Source organism: Copadichromis virginalis, linkage group LG13 (assembly GCF_057382275.1).
Source record: "Copadichromis virginalis isolate Kocher_CV1m ecotype Utaka linkage group LG13, C_Virginalis_male_GT1.1, whole genome shotgun sequence".
NCBI lineage: Eukaryota > Metazoa > Chordata > Actinopteri > Cichliformes > Cichlidae > Copadichromis > Copadichromis virginalis.
Genome location: NC_140630.1, coordinates 606,200 through 631,021, shown reverse-complemented (window position 1 = coordinate 631,021; position 24,822 = coordinate 606,200). Strand labels below are relative to the sequence as shown.

Here is a 24,822-nt window from a genome sequence, read left to right as displayed (position 1 = left end):
TTTTTTAGCTCCACTCCAAGATAGGTGCACTAATAATAAAGTGAAATGAGTCGCCAACGGCTGCATATATACAACAGCAAACAGACCTGGAAAGAATGTGCAACAAACATGTGTGAGTGTTTGTGTAGATGTCTTTGACATCCTTATAGTGAGAGTGAGAAGCTGCAATAACACAACCAGGAGCCGCAGGACCCAGGAGACCATAGAGTACTGATCCGAGGCTACACATCACAATGACAACTTCGTGTCCACCCCAGGACTAAGAAGAGGGAGGCCCAGATGAAGCACCATGGCTAAAGATCAAGAGCCCTAGAAGACCAGAGGCAAGGGGCAGCCCACCCTGCCATAGGCCAGCCATCCCAGCATGAACGGGGCTGCAGGTGCCCAAAAACCACCCAACACCAAGCAGATCCACCTCCCACGTAGAAGAGACTGAGCCATCCCAGACCACAAACTAGGGCGCAGTAAGGAGTCAGCAAGTCCCAGACCCAGACCACATCAGCCCTCTCTGAAGTGTGGGTGAGCAGCCTGCAGCAACTGTGCTGCAAGCTGTGTCCGTGTTATATGGTCCTGCACGCCTGTCCAAATGCTCTGGCAGTGAATATGTGAAGACACATGGTTTAGGTATGGTATCCCAGCCTCACCAGCTGAGGCTCACCAGCTAAATTGAATTCTCTCTAGAAAGAGAATTCAATTTAGAATGATGTCTTTGCTAGACATGGAAGCAAATACATCATTTATACTCCTTACTTCCTTATACATTGCCAAGAAAACTGTTCTGATGAACTGGAAACCAAAAAACTGCTTATGTGTCCATCTATATAGAATTTTACTGCATGATCAAATTAATCAGGAGGAAACTTTTGCTTTTTCAAAAAACCAATGACTTTGTTTCTCTCTGGTCCCCACTGATCAGTTACATCACCTAGTGGGGGTGGGTGGCTGTATTTTCTTTTTCTGGTCAATATATTGTTGTAAGTTGGTGTTGAGTCTGTCAGAGAGGTGTTTATGCTAAACCTTTAACGCTGTTACAGGTCTTACTGCTAAAGCTAATGAAAGGCAAAGCAGAGAGTGTTACGTTTCCACAGAGTGTTTGTTCCAGCTTTGTGTTCTGGCTTTTGTTTTTTAAACTTTTATTCTTGATGGTGTGTTTTTCTATTTAAAAATCCATATGCTTGTCTAGTGACCAGTCCATAAAGGGTTTATTAGGCATCAGTGAAAACAAATAGTGGATTTTTAATTGTTGCAGCTCTCTTCATGAGTGATGTAGTCATGTACGAATAACCAGAAGAAAAACTTCTATATACGCTAAATTGTGAAGTGTCAGACTAAAAAGAGGAAGGTTTTAATTGTAAATATTTTAATTGTGACAAAGCATAAGAGACCGGATGATCTTGTAGATTAAAAGAGAAAACCCCATTTTCTCAGGGGGCTGTAACCTATCCCACCTGTCACAGGGTCAAAGGTGAGGTACAGTTGTGACTAATAATTCAGCAAACACGGGGTACCTCAGTGTATACTACATGTGGACACAGTAGAAGAAGCTGAAAAGACAAAAGAAACCTTTTCTTGTCCTTTAAAGCTGAAGCGTATTGTGTTGTGCATGCTCTTGTCTAGTCTGGTCTGGTATCCCGGGAAAACCCTGAGCAGCTGATCATCGCCTTAGAACCTGAAGCAGCATCGATCTATTGCCGCAAGCTCCGCCTCCACCAGATGGTGGACCTGGGCACCCAGACCACACAGAATGGCTTCAGCCCCTCTGACAATGTGGGCAGTGGGATGAGCCAAGGTATGTCTCACTAACAGATATAAGAGATTATTCTGAAGCCACGAGCATGTTTTCATTCATACATGCACACAGTCATGTTCAGTGTTTGATTTCCGATGGCAACATTGTTACTGGCATCATAACATTTTCCCTTATGTTGTTTTCTTTATAGCATCACCAGGTAATTATTACACAACTTTTCAAAAACGATTCAAACGTACACCAACTCGTTTCTTTTGAGTCTTCACATTTCCCTTTATGTTTGCTTCTTCTCTGAGAATTGTGTTGTACTAATCAGCTTCTTCAGATTTATTATCCATCAATCCGTACATTTTCTGTCACGTACAGTGGGGCAAAAAAGTATTTAGTCAGCCACCGATTGTGCAAGTTCCCCCACTTAAAATGATGACAGAGGTCAGTAATTTGCACCAGAGGTACACTTCAACTGTGAGAGACAGAATGTGAAAAAAAATCCATGAATTCACAAGGTAGGATTTGTAAAGAATTTATTGGTAAATCAGGGTGGAAAATAAGTATTTGGTCAGCTCAAACAAGGAAAATCTCTGGCTCTCACAGACCTGTAACGTCTTCTGTAAGAAGCTTTTCTGTCCCCCACTCGTTACCTGTATGAATGGCACCTGTTTGAACTCATCATCTGTATAAAAGACACCTGTCCACAGCCTCAAACAGTCAGACTCCAAACTCCGCCATGGCCAAGACCAAAGAGCTTTCGAAGGACACCAGGAAAAGTATTGTAGACCTGCACCAGACTGGGAAGAGTGAATCTACAATAGGCAAGCAGCTTGGTGTGAAAAAATCAACTGTGGGAGCAATCATCGGAAAATGGAAGACATACAAGACCACTGATAATCTCCCTCGATCTGGGGCTCCACACAAGATCTCATCCCGTGGGGTCAAAATGATCATGAGAACGGTGAGCAAAGATCCCAGAACCACACGGGGGGACCTGGTGAATGACCTGCAGAGAGCTGGGACCAAAGTAACAAAGGTCACCATCAGTAACACACTACAACGGCAGGGAATCAAATCCCGCAGTGCCAGACGTGTTCTGCTGCTGAAGCCAGTGCATGTCCAGGCCCGTCTGAAGTTTGCCAGAGAGCACATGGATGATACAGCAGAGGATTGGGAGAATGTCATGTGGTCAGATGAAACCAAAGTAGAAGTTTTGGTATAAACTCAACTCGTCGTGTTTGGAGGACGAAGAATACTGAGTTGCATCCCAAGAACACCATACCTACTGTGAAGCATCGTGGTGGAAACATCATGCTATGGGGCTGTTTTTCTGCCAAGGGGACAGGACGACTGATCCGTGTTAAGGACAGAATGAATGGGGCCATGTATCGTGAGATTTTGAGCCAAAACCTCCTTCCATCAGTGAGAACTTTGAAGATGAAACGAGGCTGGGTCTTCCAACATGACAATGATCCAAAACACACCGCCCGGGCAACAAAGGAGTGGCTCCGTAAGAAGCATTTGAAAGTCCTGGAGTGGCCTAGCCAGTCTCCAGACCTCAACCCCATAGAAAATCTGTGGCGGGAGTTGAAAGTCCGTGTTGCTCGGCGACAGCCCCAAAACATCACTGCTCTCGAGAAGATCTGCATGGAGGAATGGGCCAAAATAGCAGCTACTGTGTGTGCAAACCTGGTAAAGACCTATAGTAAACGTTTGACCTCTGTTATTGCCAACAAAGGTTATGTTACAAAGTATTGAGTTGTATTTTTGTTATTGACCAAATACTTATTTTCCACCCTGATTTACCAATAAATTCTTTACAAATCCTACCATGTGGATTCATGGATTTTTTTTCACATTCTGTCTCTCACAGTTGAAGTGTACCTCTGGTGCAAATTACTGACCTCTGTCATCATTTTAGGTGGGGGAACTTGCACAATCGGTGGCTGACTAAATACTTTTTTGCCCCACTGTATCTAGGTCACGGGGGCAACAGTCTAAACAGAGCCCAGACCTCCCTCTCTCCACCATCTTTCCTAGCTCCTCTGGGGGACACCAAGATGTTCAAAAGCCAGCCAGGAGATGTAATTGCTCCAGTCTGACCTGGGTTTGCTCCCCGGTCTCATCCTGGTGGGACATGCCCAGCAAATCTCACCTAGGATGTGCTCAGGAAGCATCCTGGTTAGATGCCTGAAATGGCTCCTTTCCTTTTCGAATCTGAGGTTTGACTAATAGATCCTCTCCAACTCTCTGGCATACATCCTCCCAGGGGGCTGAGAAGCTTGAGGCCCAAAAGTTGCAGCACACTCTCTGGTACACCCTCTTGAAGAGGGTCAGCCAATCCAGAGGCAGTGTCCTTGCAGTGTTGCAGATGCGTGTCAGCCATGCAAACTGCAACAGAAAGTTGGGAAAGTCAGGGTGAATCTTGGATGTTGGATAGAAAACACTCTGCTTCACAGCTGAGCATGTCAGTCCCTGCAGTCACATCCCCTCCACATTAGTGTTAAAGTTTCCCAGTATTAAATTCGGTTCTTTTGTATTCTTTACGGCCAAAAAGACACAGTTCAGAAGTGGTCCTGAACACAAAACACACAACCCCAGGTCTGAAGCACAAACAGAAGCCTAGGTATTTATGCACTTGCTCTCTACGTCACACCACACTTTACGTTTCGATCAAACAGCCTAGTTGGTTTCACTTTCTACTGCAGTTACCACGCTTCTGCAAACGCATGCAGTTTCCTGTCAGCACTTTTGGCACAGAGTATACTCAGAGTTAGGCCTTTCTTATATAAAGCAATATAATCAGCATATAAGCATTTAAGATTATAAATGTAAACCTCAACACCAGTAAGACAGTCGAGTCATCAGGTGGGACCAGTGTCTCTCGCCCTCAAACACCAGTTTGGGCGCTCTCCCACCAAAAAGTGGACGTCACATATATCTAAAACCAGTTTCAGCAACTGGGGGTTGGATCACCAATACGTCCACCCTCAGCTGCTGCCTGGTCCACAGCGCACTGGTCCCCTGCAGCCCCTCCTGTGTGAAGGGGTACAACCATGTGGCTCGTTCGGGCTGAGCATGGCTGGCTCCGCGGGCTAAGGCCAGACCACCAAATGCTTGCTCATGTTGCCCCCACTAACCCAAAACATAGGAATGTCATTTGCAATCGAAATCTGTGCAATAGTAATTAGGGGTGAAATTACATGAAATTTCAACCTCCCATCTGAGCAAAAGGACTTTAATTATGGTTTTATTAGGCCTGGAACGAGTTAAACATGTGGCATGTTTTCTATGCTTCCACATTAAAAGCAGGACAGAATCATTTCTAGTCTATCAAGCAGTGTGCCAATGATGCAAAGTGAAAATGTTAAACAGCAATGAGCTCTCTGTGCGTTCTTTCTCACATATTTAAGTTGTATTTGGTGCAAAGCATGTGTTCATCACCACAACCAAAACAGAAGACTTACAAGGTTTATCAGTCCTATTGTTAGTCTGCATAAAGACAAACTCCACATTCAAAGACTCATTTTGGCCTTGCTTGTTTCCATTTGCATTGTTGGTTCTTTTGTGTATCCATGGATACACAAAAGAACCTCCTTGAATCGCTACCTTATCGTGGTAGAGGGGTTTGTGTGTCCCAGGGATCCCAGGGGCTATGTTGTCTGGGGGCTTTTGCCCCCTGGTAGGGTCTCCCATGGCAAACTGGCCCTGGGTGAGGGAGCAGACAAAGAGCGATTCATAAGACCCTTGTGAAAAGGACACCGAGGGAACAGTTTACCCTGCCCGGGATAGGGTTACCGGGGCCCCGCCCTGGAGCCAGGCCCGGGGAGGGTGCCCGAGGGCGAGCGTCTGGTGGCCGGGCCTTAGTCCATGGGGCCCGGCCGGGCACAGCCCGAAGAGGAGACATGGGCCCATCCTCCCGCAGGCCCACCACCCGCAGGAGGCGCCATAGGGGTCGGGTGCATTGTGTGCCGGGTGGCGGCCAGGAGCGGAGGCCCTGGCGGACTGACCCCCGGCTGCCAAGACTGGCAATAGGGACATGGAATGTCACCTCTCTGGTGGGGAAGGAGCCTGAGTTAGTGCGTGAGGTTGAGAGGTACCGGCTAGATATAGTCGGGCTCACCTCTACGCATGGCTTGGGCTCTGGAACCAGTCTCCTGGAGAGGGGCTGGACTCTGTCTCAGTCTGGAGTACGTTGGGGTTTTTCCCGGTGGACGAGAGGGTTTGTTCCCTGCGCCTTAGGGTCGGGGAACGGGTCCTGACTGTCATCTGCGCTTATGCGCCGAGTGGCAGTTCAGAGTACCCAGCCTTCTTAGAGTCCCTGGGGGGGGGGGGGGGTGCTGGAGGGTGCTCCACCTGGAGACTCTGTTGTCCTGCTGGGAGATTTCAATGCTCACGTGGGTAACGACAGTGAGACCTGGAGGGACGTGATTGGGAGGAACGGCCTCCCTGATCTGAACCCGAGCGGTGCTTTGTTATTGGACTTCTGTGCTAATCACAGTTTGGCCATAACGAACACCCTGTTCGAACATAAGAGTGTCCATAAGTGCACGTGGCACCAGGACGCTCTAGGCCGTAGGTCGATGATCGATTTTGTAATTGTATCAGCAGACCTGCGACCATATGTTCTGTACACTCGGGTAAAGAGAGGGGCTGAGCTGTCAACTGATCACCACCTGGTGGTGAGTTGGATCAGGTGGCGGGGGAGGACGCTGGACAGACCTGGTGCACCTAAACGCGTAGTGAGGGTGTGCTGGGAACGTCTAGCAGAGGCCCCAGTCCGCGAGATCTTCAACGCACACCTCTGGCAGAGCTTCAACAGCATTCCGAGGGAGACTGGGGAGATTGAGTCCGAATGGACCATGTTCAGCGTCTCCATTGCCGAAGCTGCTGCATTGAGCTGCGGCCGCAAGGTGGTTGGTGCCTGCCGTGGTGGTAATCCCCGAACCAAATGGTGGACACCAGAGGTGAAGGGAGCCACCAGGCTGAAGAAGGAGTCCTATCGGGCTTGGTTAGCCTGTGGGACTCCGGAGGCAGCCGACAGGTATCGACAGGCCAAGCGGAATGCGGCTCGGGCAGTGGCTGAAGCAAAAACTCGGGTGTGGGAGGAGTTCGGAGAGGCCATGGAAAAAGACTTTCGGACTGCCTCGAAGAGATTCTGGCAAACCGTCAGACGTCTCAGGAGGGGAAAGCGGTGCTCTACCTGCACTGTGTATAGTGCTGGCGGAGCGCTGCTGACGTCGACTGAGAAAATTGTCAGGCGGTGGAAGGAATACTTCGAGGACCTCCTTAATCCCACTGACACGTCTTCCGAGGAGGAAGCAGAGTCTGGGGATGAGGGGAATGACCCGCCAATTTCCGGGGGCGAGGTCACTGAGGCAGTTAAACAACTCCTTGGTGGCAGAGCCCCTGGTGTTGATGAGGTCCGCCCCGAGTTCCTGAAGGCTCTGGACGTTGTAGGGCTGTCCTGGTTGACACGCCTCTGCAATGTTGCGTGGAGATCAGGGGCAGTACCTGTGGACTGGCAGACCGGGGTGGTGGTCCCCATCTTTAAGAAGGGGGACCGGAGGGTGTGTTCCAACTATAGGGGGATCACACTCCTCAGCCTCCCTGGGAAAGTCTATGCCAGGGTGCTGGAAAGGAGAGTTCGTCTGTTAGTCGAACCTCGGATACAGGAGGAACAATGCGGTTTTCGTCCTGGTCGCGGAACACTGGACCAGCTCTTTATCCTCTCCAGGATACTTGAGGGTGCATGGGAGTTTGCCCAACCAGTCTACATGTGTTTTGTGGACTTGGAGAAGGCATTCGACCGTGTCCCTCGGGGTGTCCTGTGGGAGGTGTTGCGGGAGTATGGGGTGTCTGGCCCATTGCTACGGGCCATTCGATCCCTATACAACCGTTGCAAGAGCTTGGTTCGCATTGCCGGCAATAAGTCGAACTCGTTCCTGGTGGGTGATGGGCTCCGCCAGGGCTGCCCTTTGTCTCCGGTTCTGTTCATAATTTTTATGGACAGGATTTCTAGGCGCAGCCAAGTGGCGGAGGGCTTTCGCTTTGGTGGCCTCAGAATCTCATCTCTGATTTTTGCAGATGATGTGGTTCTGTTGGCTTCATCGGGTGAGGGCCTCCAGCTCGCACTGGAACGGTTCGCAGCCGAGTGTGAAGCAGCGGGAATGAGGATCAGCACCTCCAAATCTGAGGCCATGGTTCTCAGCCGGAAAAGGGTGGAGTGCCCACTCCGGGTCGGGGATGAGTTCCTGCCCCAAGTGGAGGAGTTCAAGTATCTCGGGGTCTTGTTCTCGAGTGATGGGAGAAGGGAGCCGGAGATCGACAGACGGATTGGGGCTGCAGCTGCAGTAATGCGGACGCTGCACCGGTCCGTCGTGGTGAAGAGGGAGCTGAGTGTAAAAGCGAAGCTCTCAATTTACCGGTCGATCTACGTCCCTACCCTCACCTATGGCAACGAGCTGTGGGTAGTGACTGAAAGAATGAGATCGCGGATACAAGCGGCAGAAATGAGCTTCCTCCGAAGGGTGGCTGGCCTCTCCCTTAGAGATAGGGTGAGAAGTTCGGCCATCCGGGAGGGGCTCAGAGTAGAGCAGCTGCTGCTCCACATCGAAAGGAGCCAGCTGAGGTGGTTCGGGCATCTGATAAGGATGCCCCCTGGGCGCCTCCTGGGTGAGGTGTTCCAGGCATGTCCCACCGGGAGGAGGCCCCGGGGCAGACCCAGGACACGCTGGAGAGATTATATCTCTCGGCTGGCCTGGGAACGCCTTGGTGTTCCCCCGGATAAGCTGGAGGAGGTGGCTGGGGAGAGGGAGGTCTGGGCCTCTTTGCTTAGGCTGCTGCCCCCGCGACCCGGCCCCGGATAAAGCGGATGAAGATGGATGGATGGATGGATACGAATGAGTTTGCTCTAGTTGTGCACCTTTGCAGCACACTTTTATACACGTGCACAAGACCAAATATACTGCATATATACTGCATGTATACTGCATGTATACTGCTTGTATACTGCATGTATACTGCATGTATCACAGTGCCAGAAAACCGATTCTGTTCGTCTGAAGATGGCAGTTTCAATGTTGACAGTTTACCTACCAATCATTATGAAATTGAAGCCATTGTTCATTATTAAGTAAATAGTGCTAGTTTATTGTGTATAATGGGGGGAAACTTGAATCCAGCTGAGTCTCAGGCTCAGTCTTGGATGTGTGATGAAATGTTTCTGACACTGACGACGTCCAGATGAATAAAATCAGCGTTCTGGGATTTCCTCACCTGGATGATCGAGCACGCATCATCATATCGCTCTAACACCTCACTTCCTAAAAGGCATCATCAAAGCTTTAGAGTAACATATGTTCCATTCAGTTTGTAGGGTTAATGCTAAACAGTACACTGCCTGTGCAACACAAGCATGAGTTCAGAATAGAAGAGTGTGAGTGCTGGCACCGCCTGCAGCTCAGACCTCGGCTACAGGCAGGCATGCTATAAAACACAGAAATGAATAGAAAAATCACAGAGTTTGTGCCATAGCTGTGTGAAGGCAGGAGGGAATGGTGAACCCAAGAGCAGGACTCACGGAGGCGAATGTGAAAACACCCGGCTTTATTGGGAGATTGCATACTGAACAGAAAACTAACTAAACAAAGCAAATAAACTAACAGGCAGGCAAACAGAACACGGAGTCGAATGAGGGACGACGCAGACACTAAATACAAGAGGTGAACAGGACTAAGAGGAAACAGCTGGGAGGCACGGCTGACACTAATTACACAGATGAGACAGGGAGAGCACAAAACTGAACACACTGACATAAGACACAGACCTTCAAAGTAAAACAGGAAATGCACAGACTGGACTCAGAGACACGGTACAGACAGAGAGCAGAGGGACATGCATCAAAACACAAAAACATGATCAGAACGAACTAGAACACAAGATCATAATAATAATAAACACAAAATGCTGAGTCAAATGACCCAGGACCATGACAGTTTGTAATCGTAGAGAAACCATTCATTGGTTTTGTCATATTCAAGCAGGAAGCACTCAGGGCTTCAAAGATTCAGAGCAATTGAAAACGGACCTTTGAAATGTGCGTTTTTGCAACAGACTGTACAATTCAGGTGACAATGAATACATCAGGAAACGAGTGTCACTGCATTTGGAGAACATATTTCTAGCTGTAACTGGATGCCTTGGAAATGGTCCCCCAGTACAAACAACAAAAATAACTAATAATATTAACCCTGTTGACATGCCTAAATGCAGTGAGATGCTGCCATGAGAATGGCTGATTAGAAATCTACCTAACAAACTGTCCTGTAAGTGGTGACGGTCACTCCTCGGTGAATACGTCTCAGAGTAGTATTATTAGAAACAATGGTTTAAAGATGATTTAAAGACTTGGGTGTCAGTTCTGTCATTTTCTGAGCTTTCCTTGGAGATAGGAGAGTCCGTTAGTCCAACACTCTGTTGGAGGATCCCTGTGAACAGTCAGGTGCATGCATCTCATCTCATAGTACACACATGAGTCCATAATAAATAAGCTGTCAGAATATTAAAGACTATTGGAACACGACTGCAGTTTCCTTTGGATGTGCATTCCCACTGAAGCATATTCTTCCTCACATGGTTTAGTCCAAATCACACATCTGTAATGTTTTGTAATGTTTATGTTATTTCTATATTGATTGGTTTGGATTGATCTTTCAGGTATCATTTAGCCTGAGATTCTTGTACATAACTACTGATTGTCCATCCCTCTCTGCATCATGTGTAATTAAAATTCTTTATAGTTGGACTGAACATTTTCATCGTCAAAGGGACCTGCTCTGGTAAAAATGAAAGTTTACACTAAATGTTTTTAGAACGATGAACTCAGATAGCACTGAGTCTCTCTGTTAACAGGTTAAGTACCACAGGAGGGTGCAGGAATTAAACCTTTACTTAAAAAGCATCATTAGCTGTCTCAGCTAATCACAGAACGATCTCTAAGCTTCCTGTTAAACCTCAGTGTTTGTTACTACTCACAATAACATTTTATTAGAGAAGTAGCTGCATGCTGCAGGTACTGCGCTGCAGTGGTTTGTATCATATCTATCTAATAGACTCCAGTTTGTTCATGTAAATGGAGAGTCCTCTTCACACACTGAGGTTAATTATGGAGTTCCACAGGGTTCAGTGCTAGGACCAATTCTGTTTACATTATACATGCTTCCCTTAGGCAGCATCATTAGAAGACATAGCATACATTTATATTACTGTGATCTCTGGCTCTGTTTCAGCGTTTGTCTTTTTGACCTCGCCCCTCTTCCCCAGCTGGTTGTGTCAAATGAGCCTCATTCCCAAGCCTGGTCCTGTTTCTTCCCATTTGTAACACAAAAAGGACCCATCCACACAGTGCTGCAGGATGAGTGATTTTATTTACATGGTCTTTCTTTATAGCAGCTTTTCAGCTGCACATCTCTTTCTTCCAGGCCACGCCACCTTTTAAAACAGGAAAGTGTGATGGATGTCAGGTCTGCTGGCTGGCCTTTACACCTACTCATGTGCTAACTTTAGGCAGTCCTTGCTAAAGTCAGTTAAAAACATTTGTCAGAGCTGGGAACGCACTTAAATATTGCTCTAGGTCATGGGTTTCACACGATGTAATTATTATGTGTGAGCCGAATCTTCAGCCCTGCTGAGAATCCATGCAGGTTAGGGTGAGACTTTGACGGACACATCATGCAGCTAATCACATGCAAAGGCAGACTGGAATCATACCATTGTGTGAAAGAAGGAAGTGGGGCAGATATTCCAAAACAGCAGGTGTAGTGGTACAGGCCAGGTACACAGAGACACTGAGGCATTTAAACCCAAGTGGGTCGGGAAAAAGGCAACGAGCGAAAACATAAAGTGAGCGGAACCTGTCTGCATTTCAGTGACGTGGAGACTTGATCGAATCAGGAGCTAAAGTCATAACCATTTTTATTTTCAGCAATTTTCCATAATGGAGAACAAAAGGTTTGACAATTGTCCAGGCCTTAAACCTCAGCTTAACAAAGTAATTAAGCAATAAACAATTAACTTGTTGAACCTCCATTCCCCTTACCGGGGGTAAAAGGGAGAACAGCTGGTTTAACAGGATGTACAGATATTTAAACATAGATGTGTGGTATCCATGGAAACATCAGAATCTCAGCTAAAACCCCACAAAACCATGAAACAACCATGAAACAACAAAAACAGCTAAAACAGCAAACAAAGTTCAGGTAAACAGAGAAAAAGAGGATTTTCGCCCACAGAAAAGTCTTTAGTGGGACTGTCGGAACAGCTGTGACGTTTTCTCTAAACACTGTTTGAACCCCATAACACGGTGCATCAAAACTGGTCCACACATGACGGATCGGGACCCGGCACAGAGTGATATAGTATGCACGGTGACGTGCCTGGATGATCGCCATGAATTATACATCAGGGAAGCTGAATGGTCTAAGCTAAGTAGATGACACAACACAGAAGAGGGCCCCTGTAAAGGACCCTGCAGTCGGTTTGCTAAAGCTAAATGTGTGGTCGAGCAGAGAGAGCGCTCGGGTGGCCGCCCTGCTCCAGGGCCCGTCTTCTGTTGTCATTTGGAGGCAGTGCACAAAGTATGTGTTACTGCTGGTTTGCCACTCTTACTTGTGCTGCTATTGGTTATAACATACAAAAAGCTGGAGTGTAAGCGAGAGTTAAAAATCTGCATTTTCATGCTTTATTCTTTTATCGTCTTTCCGGCTCATTCCAAACCAAACATGTGGATGGACACATCTGTGGGACTTCAGATCCCAACTGCATGTCGCTGGCAGTGGATCAAGTTTGCGACTGCAAATGCTGATTGGTTGATAAGACCTAACCTCCCCATTATGCAACAATCACTGGTATGCAGCACCTGTAGTTCAGGGTTGGTGACATCACCAACACGCTGCAGACCGTCTGTGGTGATAATGGAAAATACATAAACAGAGTTAATCTGCAGACGAAAAGGGAGTTTTGCCTTCCCACTGTCGCCAAACTGCTTGCTCGTGGAGCGTTGTCCAATTGTTTGGGTTTTCTCTGTATTCTTGTAGGGTCGTTAACTTACAAGCTAAAGTGTCCTGAGGTGACTGTTGTGATTCGCATCTATATAAATAAGACTGAATAGATCCATTTTCCACTTAGATTCTGTGCATGACGTTGTATATCATGTTCTGTAGTGACTGTATGTATGTATGCCAACCAAATGACCCATTTAATAAGCATTTTAATGAAACTGTTCCTGAAAAGATCTCTATAGAGATCCTGCTCATAGTATGGATTCATCTTAGGCTGCTGCTTGTCTCACACTCCACTGTATATGAGCCCCACAACTTCTCATAGCAACGCTTCCTGCCTTGGTCAGACTCACCAGAACACTCTCTTTCTGTTAACAAGCAGCTAAGGAGCATGTACGGCGCAACCGGCAGAGTCGCACGTTTTTGGTGGAAAATGTCATAGGGGAGCTTTGGTCGGAGCTGGAAGAAGGTAGAGTCTCTCTCTTCTTTTACTCATCTGTTCTCTTTTACTTTAGGCTGCCTCCTTTGGCTCTTTCATGTACTGTCATCCTGTCATAGATTAAGAGATTATGATGCCGATTAAGAAACCAGCATCATAAACCTAATATTTAGAGAATTGGCACCAAACGTATAAAGAAATAAAAAAACTCAAGTGTTCAGAAACACCGACATAGTTTAAGCATCGTTCAGCTGCTGGCTTGGCAGAAGGTAGGGCCACACATTTGATTTGGCAGTTTCTTACCCTTCTGACACAACCACAGCGGGGATGTGTGTCCAGCATGGAGCCAAATAACACTGATGCAGTTTGCTAAATAAGTTCATTTGATTGCACTAACTGGGAAAGGCTGGATCAGCCAGAGGGACGCATTGCTGTGGTTGGTTGTTATGTTGTTGGTCATATCAGAATAAACAGTCACCTGACAGGATATTACAGCCTCCCTATAAAATTAGTTTCTGTTCCTTCAACACACACATGTGGTTTTAGAGCCACTTTAAACTGAGCTCATTTATTTTACAAACCTTTCCTTTTAGGTGGGAAAAGAGCCCAGCTGAAGAGGTTTTAAGGCTTATTCGGGATACCCATCAGCGGCACATGTGCAGCTCTGCTAAATTAACACATAAACCATTTGACTGGTTAGCAAACAACCAATCACAGCACAAACCACTGGAAACCCTGCTTTACAGGCTTGATAGCTCATTAGCATCTCTGCTCTTGAACACTGGACAAATGCTTACCTGCAGCTGACAGTATCAGTCTGCTAAACGCCGTCCTGCTAGCGAGCTTTAATAACCACGGGAGCTGTGGTTTCTGTGCTGTTCCCATGTCACAGCCGAGTGGCTGTGCTGTTACACACCCTTCATCTTTAAAAGTTCTAACTAAAAATTGAAGACTGACTTTAATACAAAGACTATAATTATTGCTTTCAACATGGATACATATTAACTTTTTGTATCATATTTGATACATGAGTTTCTGAGACCTGCATCAACATGATCAAGATTTGCCATCATTTCAAAATGTTATGGACAAAACTCTTTTTTTGTCTAAAATTAACATCGTTGTTATCAAACAGTTGTCAAAAACACTCAATGTATCAAATGCAATACAAAACATACACATAATAAAAATCTATCAAACACAACATGATAAAGCAATAAACACATTTTGTGGATTTTGTTATAAGGGTTCATAAACATCTCAGTTCTAAAAAATCTGAATTTTCTGGCTATTTTGTGATGGGTCTTACAGGGTTAATAGAGGCTATTAAACCTGTTAGCTCCACCTGTCCTGAGTGGTTTGCTTCCTTCTACACTGCCTTAGAACTGAGTTTACAAGGATCAGGTCAGCAGTGCTCTCTGTGGCCTCACTCCAGAAGCAGGAGTGCCAGACAAAGTCATGTTCCTGTAAACAACACAGTGCATGCACTTTGTCTCATGCCACGCTTCTCACCTGCTCACTTCTCTGCACAGGTGACCGATATGTGGTGGTGGACTGTGGTGGAGGAACAGTTGACCTGACTGTCCATCAGATCCGTCTTCCAGAAGGACATCTGAAAGAGCTCTACAAGGCTTCGGGTACAGCACGTGTAGCGTAACACTTTGCTAAAGCATCAGACCGTGTTCATGTGACTCACAGCTGTCTGTTTTCTCAGGTGGCCCCTATGGGTCCATTGGGATTGACTATGAATTTGAGAAGCTGCTGTGTAAGATCTTTGGCCAAGATTTCATTGACCAATTTAAGATAAAGAGGCCAGCTGCGTGGGTGGATCTGATGATTGCATTTGAGTCTCGAAAGAGAGCTGCAGCCCCTGACAGAACCAATCCTCTCAATATTAACCTGCCCTTCTCCTTCATTGACTACTACAAGAAGTTCAGGGGCCACAGTGTGGAACATGCTCTGCGCAAAAGCAAGTGAGTGTAAACAGAAAACCCAATCCTGGACTGACATGAGCGTCTCTATAATCCTGACACCAAAAAGATGCGCTCGTTTGCTTTTGATACAGATTTAATCTGAATTATATTGACTCTGTGATTTCATGTTGCAATATTTCTTGATCACATTTGATTCTGTACATGATCCAAAAGGTTGATTCTGTTCATCTGGACGTTTTCAGAAACGTTTCATTATCATCAGGGGGCTTCTTCAGTCTCAGCTGACTGCAGGTTTCCAACCTTATGAACAGGACATCAGGGGACATCTCCTAGCCCACTGATGAACAATGGGCTGGGAGGCCAGTTCCTCAGTACCATTCTAAACGCTAAGTCCAGATGAGCTGCCTTTTGGGATTTACTGACCTGGATGATTGAGCATCCATCAAGACAGATTAGGCACATATTAGTTTTTTTTAGCTTGTCAACATCTTGACTAAGATGAAATTTTAAAAGTGTGAAAAGTGTTTGTCCCCTTTATTCAGTTGAATTACTCTAGCAACCGCCAGGCCTGATTTCTGCCACACCTGTTCTCAATAAACCACTTAAATAGGACCTGCCTGACAAAGTGGAGTAGACCAAAAGATCCTCAAAAGCCAGACACCATGACGCAATCCAAGGAAACTCAGGGACAAATGAGAAACAAAGTAACTGAAATCTCTGTCTGCAAAATGTTATAAAGCCATTCTAAAGCTGTAGAACTCCAGCGAACCAAAAATGACAGATATTATCCACAAATGACGAAAACACGGAACAGTGGTGAACTTTCCCTGGAGTGGCTGGCCAACCAAAATGACCCCAAGAGCACAACAACAACTCTTGCAAGAGGTCACTGAACCCCAAAACAACATCCAAAGAACCACAGGGCTTACTTGCCTCAGTTAAGGTCAGAGTTCATGACTCCACCATAAGAAAGACACTGGGCAAAAAATGAGTTCCAAACCACTGCCGAGCAACAGGAACATAAAGACCCCTCTCAGTTTCTTGATCTTGAATCATCTTGATGAGTCCCAAGACTTTTGGGAAAAGCAACATGTTGCCAGCAGTAAAATAAGGTGGTGGTAGTGTGATGCTCTGGGGCCGTCCTGCTGCCTCAGGACCCAAAGACTTGCTGTGGTAAATGGAACCATAAATTCTGCCGTCTACCAAAACACCCTCAAGGAGACTGTCCAGCCATCAAGACCTCAAGCTGAAGCACACTTGGGTTCTGCAGCAGGACGATGATCCGCAACACACCAGCGGGTCCACCTCTGAATGTTTCAAGGAAAACAAGATGAAGACTTTGGAGTGGCCTAGTCAAAGTCCTGACCTGAATCTGATGGAGATGCTGTGACATGACCTTGACAAGGCGACCTCGACAACCCTCCACAGCACTGTAACAGCCAGTTAGCAGAAACGCTTGGTTGCAGTTGTTGCTGTCAGGGTGGCCTAATCACTTATTAGGTTTAGGGGGCAATTACTTTTTCATACTGCTGTAGCTAGTGGCTGTCTGTAGGCTGTGCTAACATGTTAAGAGCCTAAGAGATGCTTTCATTTTCTGGACCATCACCTGAAGCAAAAGTCTTTTTTTGATTTCTATCTCTGACTTGCATTAATAAACAGTTAAACTCTTGCATTTTTAGTCCCATTTGTAACAAACATGTTGTATCTGGATGAGAATAAAGTGAACAACAGTTCAGTTGTATCATTAGTTACATTTTGTGCTGTCATTTATAAATATGAGTCTTTGCCATTTTGTGAAATTTGACAGTTCAGTGATGTTTTGATTTGATAATTTATTGTAACTAACTAATGATCTGCCTGTGAACTGAAATGAATACAGTGTATGTAACAGATGTTCTCCTCTCTTTCCAGTGTGGACTTTGTGAAGTGGTCATCTCAGGGGATGCTGCGGATGAATCCAGATGCTATGAACTCCCTCTTTAAGCCCACCATAGACCACATCATCCAACATCTCAGTAAGCTACATTATAACACCTGCATAAACACATATCGCTCACCTTAGAGTCAAGCAAGTTGCAAAGTAAATAATAGTATTTGTATTGCTAATAATAATACATTAAAACTGCAATGCAACTTTTAAGACAACCTTTAGTCACTGTGCCACTACTCTCAAGTAACTAATGGGAAAAATGACCCTTACGTGTACAAAAGATCGTATAAGTATTGAACAATGAGTGTCAAAAATCTTCACTGGGATCAGTAACATTCTGTTCAATGTGTTGTTGTTGCTCAGTTTCAAACTGACAGGGTTGGTCACTCCCTAACTCCAGACAGCCTAGATCAGGGGTGGGCAACTCCAGGCCTCGAGTGCCAGTGTCCTGCAGGTTTTAGATGTGTCCTTGATCAAACACAGCTGATTCAAATGGCTAAATTATCTCCTCAACATGTCTTGAAGTTCTCCAGAGGCCTGGTAATGAACTAATCATTTGATTCAGGTGTGTTGACCCAGGGTGAGATCTAAAACCTGCAGGACACCGGCACTCGAGGCCTGGCGTTGCCTGGCCTAGATAATCCACAGTTTGCTCAACCACATGAAATTAGGTCACATTTCTTAAGGATGGATGGGCCTGCTTCAATACAGATAGTGATTATAGCAATTTATTATAGCATAACATAAATAAAATAAAACCCCTGTTTTTCTGTGACATTTGTAACGCATTTGAAAACACTGCAAAGACAGTGCTACAACTGAATTTAATTCAGTTTAATGTATAAAGTGCTAACTCACATCAACAGCTGCCTCAAATTGTAAATATGTTACAGTAGTGGAGAGAAACCCAGCAGTGAGACAATCCTCCATGAGCAAGCATTTGGCATCAGTGGGAAGGAAAAACTTCCTTTAAACAGGAAGAAACCTGCGGCACATGCACTTGTATGTGAGGAGAACGAGTTTGAATTCAATTCTGGATTTAACAGGACGCCAAAGAAGAGAAGCTAACGTGGGAGAGACCTGCTCTCTGTCTGTTCATTAAGCCCCAAAGTGAGGAATCTAATAAACAATCTGCCTAATATCCATACGTTGTCTCAAGAAAGACATCAAAGGAAATCCACAAACCTTAATGAAGTTTAAACACCAAAACGGGTAATTGTATTCTTGCTCCCGTGTTAGAACCAATTTAAAATGAGTAAGTCCTGTTTTTTCAGCCTTGCGTGACAACTTCCTGCCATCATCGTGTGTATGAATCGCACTGATGAGCGAAAACACTGAGAGATAATAACATCGATTATCTGATTGGAAGGATTCTCTAGAAATGGGAAAGCATGAAGACTTTTACAAGAGGAAACCTGCTATGGCCAGATGATGAGGATCTGTAGAACAGCAAGGCCAAGCCTCATAAACCATGTTATTTTGGTGACAGGTTCAATTCGATTCATTTACATAACGCCAAATCACAACAGTTGCCTTGAGGTGCTTTATATTGAAAGGTTAACCCCGTGCAATACACAGAAAAGCCCAACAATCACATGAGCAACAGTGGGAGGAGAATAAGGCGTCCTTCAGAACCAGGCTCAGAGACTGGTGGTGGTCATAAAATTCAAATTCAGCTGTTTATCAGTGAAAGGAAGATATAAACAGCTGTGTATCAGTGCACTCACTGGGTATGAATAAAAGGCATTTCTGTGTTTCTCCTGCAGCTGAGCTCTTCGAGAAGCCAGAAGTCAGTGACATCAAGTTCCTGTTTTTAGTGGGAGGTTTTGCCGAGTCTCCCTTGCTGCAGCAAGCTGTCCAGAACATGCTTCAGGGCCGCAGCCGCATTATCATTCCCCATGACGTTGGCCTAACCATCCTGAAAGGCGCTGTTCTGTTTGGCCTGGACCCCAGTGTGATTAAAGTCCGCCGCTCGCCACTCACATACGGAGTTGGTGTCCTCAATCGTTTTGTGGAGGGGAAGCACCCACCGGAGAAGCTGCTAGTTAAAGATGGAACGCGCTGGTGCACGGACGTCTTCGACACCTTCATAGCTGCGGACCAGTCTGTGGCGCTTGGCGAGATGGTCAAGCGGAGCTACACGCCGGCTAAACCTTCCCAGCAGGTTATTGTCATCCATGTTTACTGCTCTGAGAAGGAGAATGCGAGCTTCATCAGCGAGCCCGGTGTCAGGAAGTGTGGGACACTGCGCTTAGACGTGAGCGGAACAGAAAGTACAGCGGCACGCCGAGAGATCCAGACGCTCATGCAGTTCGGCGACACGGAGATCCGAGCCATGGCAGTGGACGTGTCTACCGGACGCACTGTCAAAGCTAGCATTGATTTCCTAAGCCATTAAGTATCAAAAGAGAAGTCGTGCTCCAGTCCGGAGCTGTGGAGACGGACGCTAACAGCTTACACATACATACAAACACACACCTGTAGGGGCGTGTACCGGGAAGGTTCAGTCGCTCTTCATTTAAGCACTAAAGTGATGATGTGTGCAAACTTAACTTAAACTCAGACATTCAGCTTTAGAATCCGCGTATCATCGAGGTAAGAGAGGCACTAATGAGAGCTTAGTATGTTTTAGGTTCGTCACTTCACCACATCTGTCAGGTTTCGTGGATAAGCAGCATTCTAGTGGTCATTCCCTCCAAGGAAACCCCTGAACCCAGTGATGAGGCTTAAAAGCTCCTGACAGAAGCTTCTCCATACTTTAATCTATGTTATGCAGATCTACTGCCTCTGGCACAGAGAGGAACACATACAGTGAATTCATCTTTGTTTGTTGTTGTTCTGTTCTGAGACTATGAAAGGGTCAGTAAACATCCTCAGAAGAGCTACACAAAAATATCTTAATGTTCTTCTATATAAACTCGTGTCATGTTAGTAGTTCTGCAATATTCAGCCCTTTGAATGGTTCCCTCGAGGGCAAAACACACAGTTTTCCTTATACATGGCCAGTCTGCCAAATGGACGACTTGCAGTCATCTTCCATTTGTGAGATTGCTAGCTTAAAAATAACTAGCATTACTATGTAAAAATGTTCAGCTATGGAGGATTGATGCAAAGTGTTAACGCTGTGACATCTTTGGGTAGCCGCTACAAGTGAAACCACGCTGACTCGCTAACATTTACCAAAACTAAAGTTACAAATATACACTATATCATTCTTAATGCGTTGAGAACGCACGCAAAAATATTAATTTGAGTCATTTTGCTCTTTTTTCCATTAATGGGAGATGTGAGAGTAGTTCATATTTTTAGATTGAATTCAGCTTCCAGCATGGGCGGACTCTCACTGTCAGGCTCATTCATTCATAGATTTCATTATTACAATCTATGAAACACGTGTTTTACATCCTGCATAGACATTTAATACTTACATACATAAGAGATCATATTTGTGCTTCGCCTGTAGCAACATACTTTATGTTTACAGCCTCATGTAGGGTTTGGTGCACTCATGGTAGTCACTGTACCATCTGTAGAAATATGGGTTTTTACTCAACCGAGGTTGCTGATTTTTTCAACTTTTATTAGCCTTTGTCCACCGCTGGAGTGGAAAGCTTCTTCTACCAGGAAAAACATGCTGTCCTCTTCATGCTTTGGTTTCATGATCAAGCCTTTAGACCCAGTACTACACAGACGAAGGGAACCCGTGTAAAGGCTGAAGGTGTGGTGATTCTATTGCAACTACATTTATAGTAGTATATTTATAAAGTATATAGCCACTTTACCATTAGGCTGAATCATGCAAATGCACCAGCTTGGCCCTTTGATGTAATCCAGTGTTATATCTGATTCCAGTAATGTGAAATGTGCTGCAAGCTCAATCCTAAAGAAAGAACAACCATCAATCTGCTTAACTGTGGCCTTTATTAGTTTTTGCTTCTGATTATCAGCTGTGGAAAGAATGACCCCGCCCACTCGACCTCTTTGATTGCACGTATAAGGTGCAGCAGGCCAGTTGAGGCAAACAACAGTGTATTTATTTCTGTAAATACAGTATTTAAATATTGTACAGATTTTTAGCATTGTACGAGCAATTTCAAAGCCAAGAGTGCATATGTCTGTGTTTTTGTGTACGTGCACATGAAGGAGAGAAGAAAGCTCATGTTCTGTCACATGGACATCCTCAACATTTCTTTCTCACCAGCCAGAACGTGAGAGTTAGAGGCTTTGTTGTGTTCCTTCAAAGACTGGATGCGTCACCTTACTGTCACTTTGCAATCACACAAAAAAGCTTGAATACCTTTGTCCTTAAAAATATTTCAGCCCGTAGGGTTGCATGGTTCCACGATCTGAATGTGCACGGCCCAGTTGGACCGCACACATTCAGATTCTCTTCATTAAAGTGTGAGGCACAGTCACCAATAATCATACAGGTAAAATCTCCAGATCTCCAAAAAAGTCTCAATCATGATAGTGCCTAGCATGAATAAATGTGATGTTCAAATTCTGTCACCGCCAAGAACATACAGTGCTTACTTTCACCTGCAGCTCGGTTCATAAAGACATCCGTTCGTCCCTGCAATGGAGGAAGATCCGTATTTGAATAAGCAGAAAACGATCGAATTGGAACGTGCAAAACCTGATTTCATAGCTTCGCCTGTTTTTGACTTAAGATTAATTTGTTGAAACGTCCATAAGATTCAGACGTTAACTGTTGGCCTTTCTAGTCTCAGTGTTGCACAGATGTAGGAGGCAGTCTGCCCTTTAACAGTCGTTGCATTAGGGCCACATTATTGTTTAAATTTCATGCTTTGGAAAGTTACAAATACATACTTTAAGAAAAAGTACAAGTACTTTGACGTATACTCCGTATACATCAGCACCCCCAGGTGCCATCATTAGAGTGGCACCTGTGGAGCACACTGACAGTCAGCAGGAGATTTAGGAGGAAAAACACTCAGTCTCAGCTGCAACAAACTCCCTTAAATTATATAATCACACTTTTGAATTTCATTTTTTCACTGCCATGGTCCAGATATGCAGCAGTTATGAGTTATGTCTGAATTATTATGGATTTCCTTTGATCCTTTGTTTAAACTGTGAATTAAAGCTGGTCTCGCCTTTCAGTGTAAGTGTACAAAGCTGCACAAGCTCCAGTGCCCTCTGCTGTCTTCAGCACTCTTTCTGCGATGCACGTTTTGCATGTGTCACATAGGAATGGCTGCTATTACTAATACACAAAACCACACTTAACTACTGGTTTACTCTGGTAGTGTCCTCTTTTTGAGCTCTGGTGTTTGAGCTCAAGCGATGGCAGCTCATAACAAACATTACTGATAACTGAACTAATAACCTTTTATTTTACACGTCTCTGTGTTCACAAAGCATAAATGTAAGACTCTAATAGCACCGTGGTTTTCTTGTTTAACATTAGATGATTGCTATGTGTTTTGTACACCTTTGAGTGTTATGTGATGCACAGGGTACTGTTATGTAGCAGCTTTTTACCTAAAGCTATAACAAGATTAGCAAGATTTAGCTGACTAGCTGACTTTAGCTGACTTTATTCTTGGTGTGTGAAGCATCATTTTTGGTCAATGAGTGAATGATTTCAGGTTATTTGGATGTGATTTGAGTAGCACTCTAGTCAGCTTGCGTTGTCTTTAAGCATCTCCTTAAGACTCTCTAGAAAATCCAAGAATTCAGAAGATTTCGCAGCTAAAATCACAGAGCTTGTTGTAAGGATCACCTTAGCCACTCTGGAACGCAAAAACTAAGCAAACTTTATTGTTTAAGCAAAGACATTTTTATGTTTATTATTTTTCATGCAGTACTATGTGTATTTTACCAATGCCAGATATTCACTGTCACTAATAAAATGTTTATTTCAAATTGTTTGCTGTACTTTCTTCAGCTTAGTTAAAATGGGGTCATTTCATAGGTCTTAGTAGCAGAGCCAAGGCAACCAACAATTAAAATGTTAAAGTTACGCAAAGTGTGTTTATCTATGCTAACATGTGCAACCACAGCCTGCGTGTTACTTGTATGATTAGCTATCTAATTTTAGATTTAGACCTTTGTATTTCCTAACACACCGACCAACGCTTTAAGGTTTTATCAGCAGGTCTGTTAGAGCCAAGCTGACACAATCTGAAGAACAATGGCTACATGTTTGTGAAGCAACACTGCCACCAAGTGGCTCTAATGAGGAATGAGCTGGCTCTACCCTGGTTTTATTATTGTGAGACGTCAAGGACTCCACTTTTTTTAAAAGAAAAAAAGTTTGCTCGTAGGACTAGCATGTTATTTTTGACATGAGTTCTCAAAGCACTGCAGACCTCATTTTAAAGGCTGCAAGTAATTTCCATTTTCATTGAATTTAGTTAATTATTTAGGAGATTATGTGGGAACTGCACCAGAAGTGGGAAGTTACAAATTAAAAATACTTTACTGTATTTAAGTGTAGGGGAAAGTGGTCTTGTTTCTGCAAAGCCATAGAGGAAATTGGTCATGTGACTGCACATTTTTGAAGAGTCAACCATTTTACTCATCCTGCAAGGAAGAGAGCCTCATTGCAACAAAGCCAAATCCTACGACTACGCTGGATTGGTTGAGATGGTTGATGGTTCCAACAGTGGTGCAAGTTTTTAAGGTCAAGTAGTAATAGGTCTGTGAATGGAAAGCCCAGCTTCACTTTCAAAGAAGATGATGATGGAGTCATCCCTAGTGTATAAAAACACTACCCACATCACAAAAACTTGGTGGTAGTGGGTAGCATCAAAGAGTGGGATGTTATGAAGTAGGCCAGATCTGTGAAGACAATTGCAGTTCATTTCGTCTTCATTTGAATTTCATTTTGTTCTGAACATGTGGCCGTGTGGCGCTAGGCCTTGTTTAATAAAATTGACTTTGGATGTGCTCATGTGGCGCAACTTGCTTTTATAACTTACCCCGCACTGGGGGCAAGGTGTGCCACAAGACCACTTTGTTTTGGATCCACAGTGATTGTTCCCAGGGATGCACAACATCCTGAAACATCCTGAAATATAAGTACATGTTTTAGTTGGAAGCATTACTGTCATGGCCTCACTGTAAGTAAAAACTGGCACAACTCACCCCACTCTCTCCTAATTTTAAAGGCTCTTTAATTTATTTGTCTGAGCCTTCTAATACTTAAAAGTATTTGTTGGGCAGGCAAAAAGTCACTGATTTTGATTCTAGCTAACAAATGTCCGGTTGGTTGGCCATCACCATTTTGTCCATCTGTAACTGGAAATCTCAAATTATCTTAGATGCTTGCTGGCATCTCCAATCAGGAATTCCCACACCCGCCGATCCAAAGTCCCCCCGCCCATTCCCCGCCCAGTACCTGTGTGCGGAAGGCACTGAAGAAGATGAAGAATGGAAAGGCAACCGGACCAGATGACATCCCAGCCAAAATATGGAAGATGCGTTCCTAGCTGATCTCCTTAATCGTATTGCAGCCGAGAACAAGCCTTCCCAGGCCTGGACAACCAGCACCACCATGCCAATCTGGAAAGGCAAGGAGAATGTCAGCCAGTGCACCAACTATGCGTCGATTCGACTACTCTGTCATGCAATGAAAATCTTTGAGCGAATCCTGAATAAATGCCTTCGTGATATCGTTGAGCTTACCCCAAACCAGTGTGGATTTGTCAAGGGCTCCAGCACCACGGATGCCATTCATGCTGCTCGACTGC

The 24,822-nt window shown here is 44.9% G+C and overlaps 1 protein-coding gene across 4 annotated transcripts in view; it reads left to right on the top strand.

Moving 5' to 3' along the window:
• hspa12a (heat shock protein family A (Hsp70) member 12A) overlaps positions 1–22,993 on the top strand; it is a 75,560-nt gene extending 52,567 nt beyond the window's left edge. For 2 of the 4 annotated variants that reach the window (XM_085476776.1, XM_085476778.1), the window contains exons 7-12: positions 1,618–1,789; positions 13,181–13,270; positions 14,773–14,877; positions 14,955–15,213; positions 17,086–17,189; positions 18,871–22,993. In XM_085476776.1, the coding sequence (XP_085332902.1) occupies positions 1,618–1,789; positions 13,181–13,270; positions 14,773–14,877; positions 14,955–15,213; positions 17,086–17,189; positions 18,871–19,502 (1,362 nt within the window). In that variant the 3' untranslated portion in view covers positions 19,503–22,993. The remainder of the gene's footprint in view (positions 1–1,617; positions 1,790–13,180; positions 13,271–14,772; positions 14,878–14,954; positions 15,214–17,085; positions 17,190–18,870) is intronic. The other 2 variants (XM_085476779.1, XM_085476777.1) reach the window with 1 other exon arrangement.
• The last annotated feature ends 1,829 nt before the right edge of the window (positions 22,994–24,822 follow it).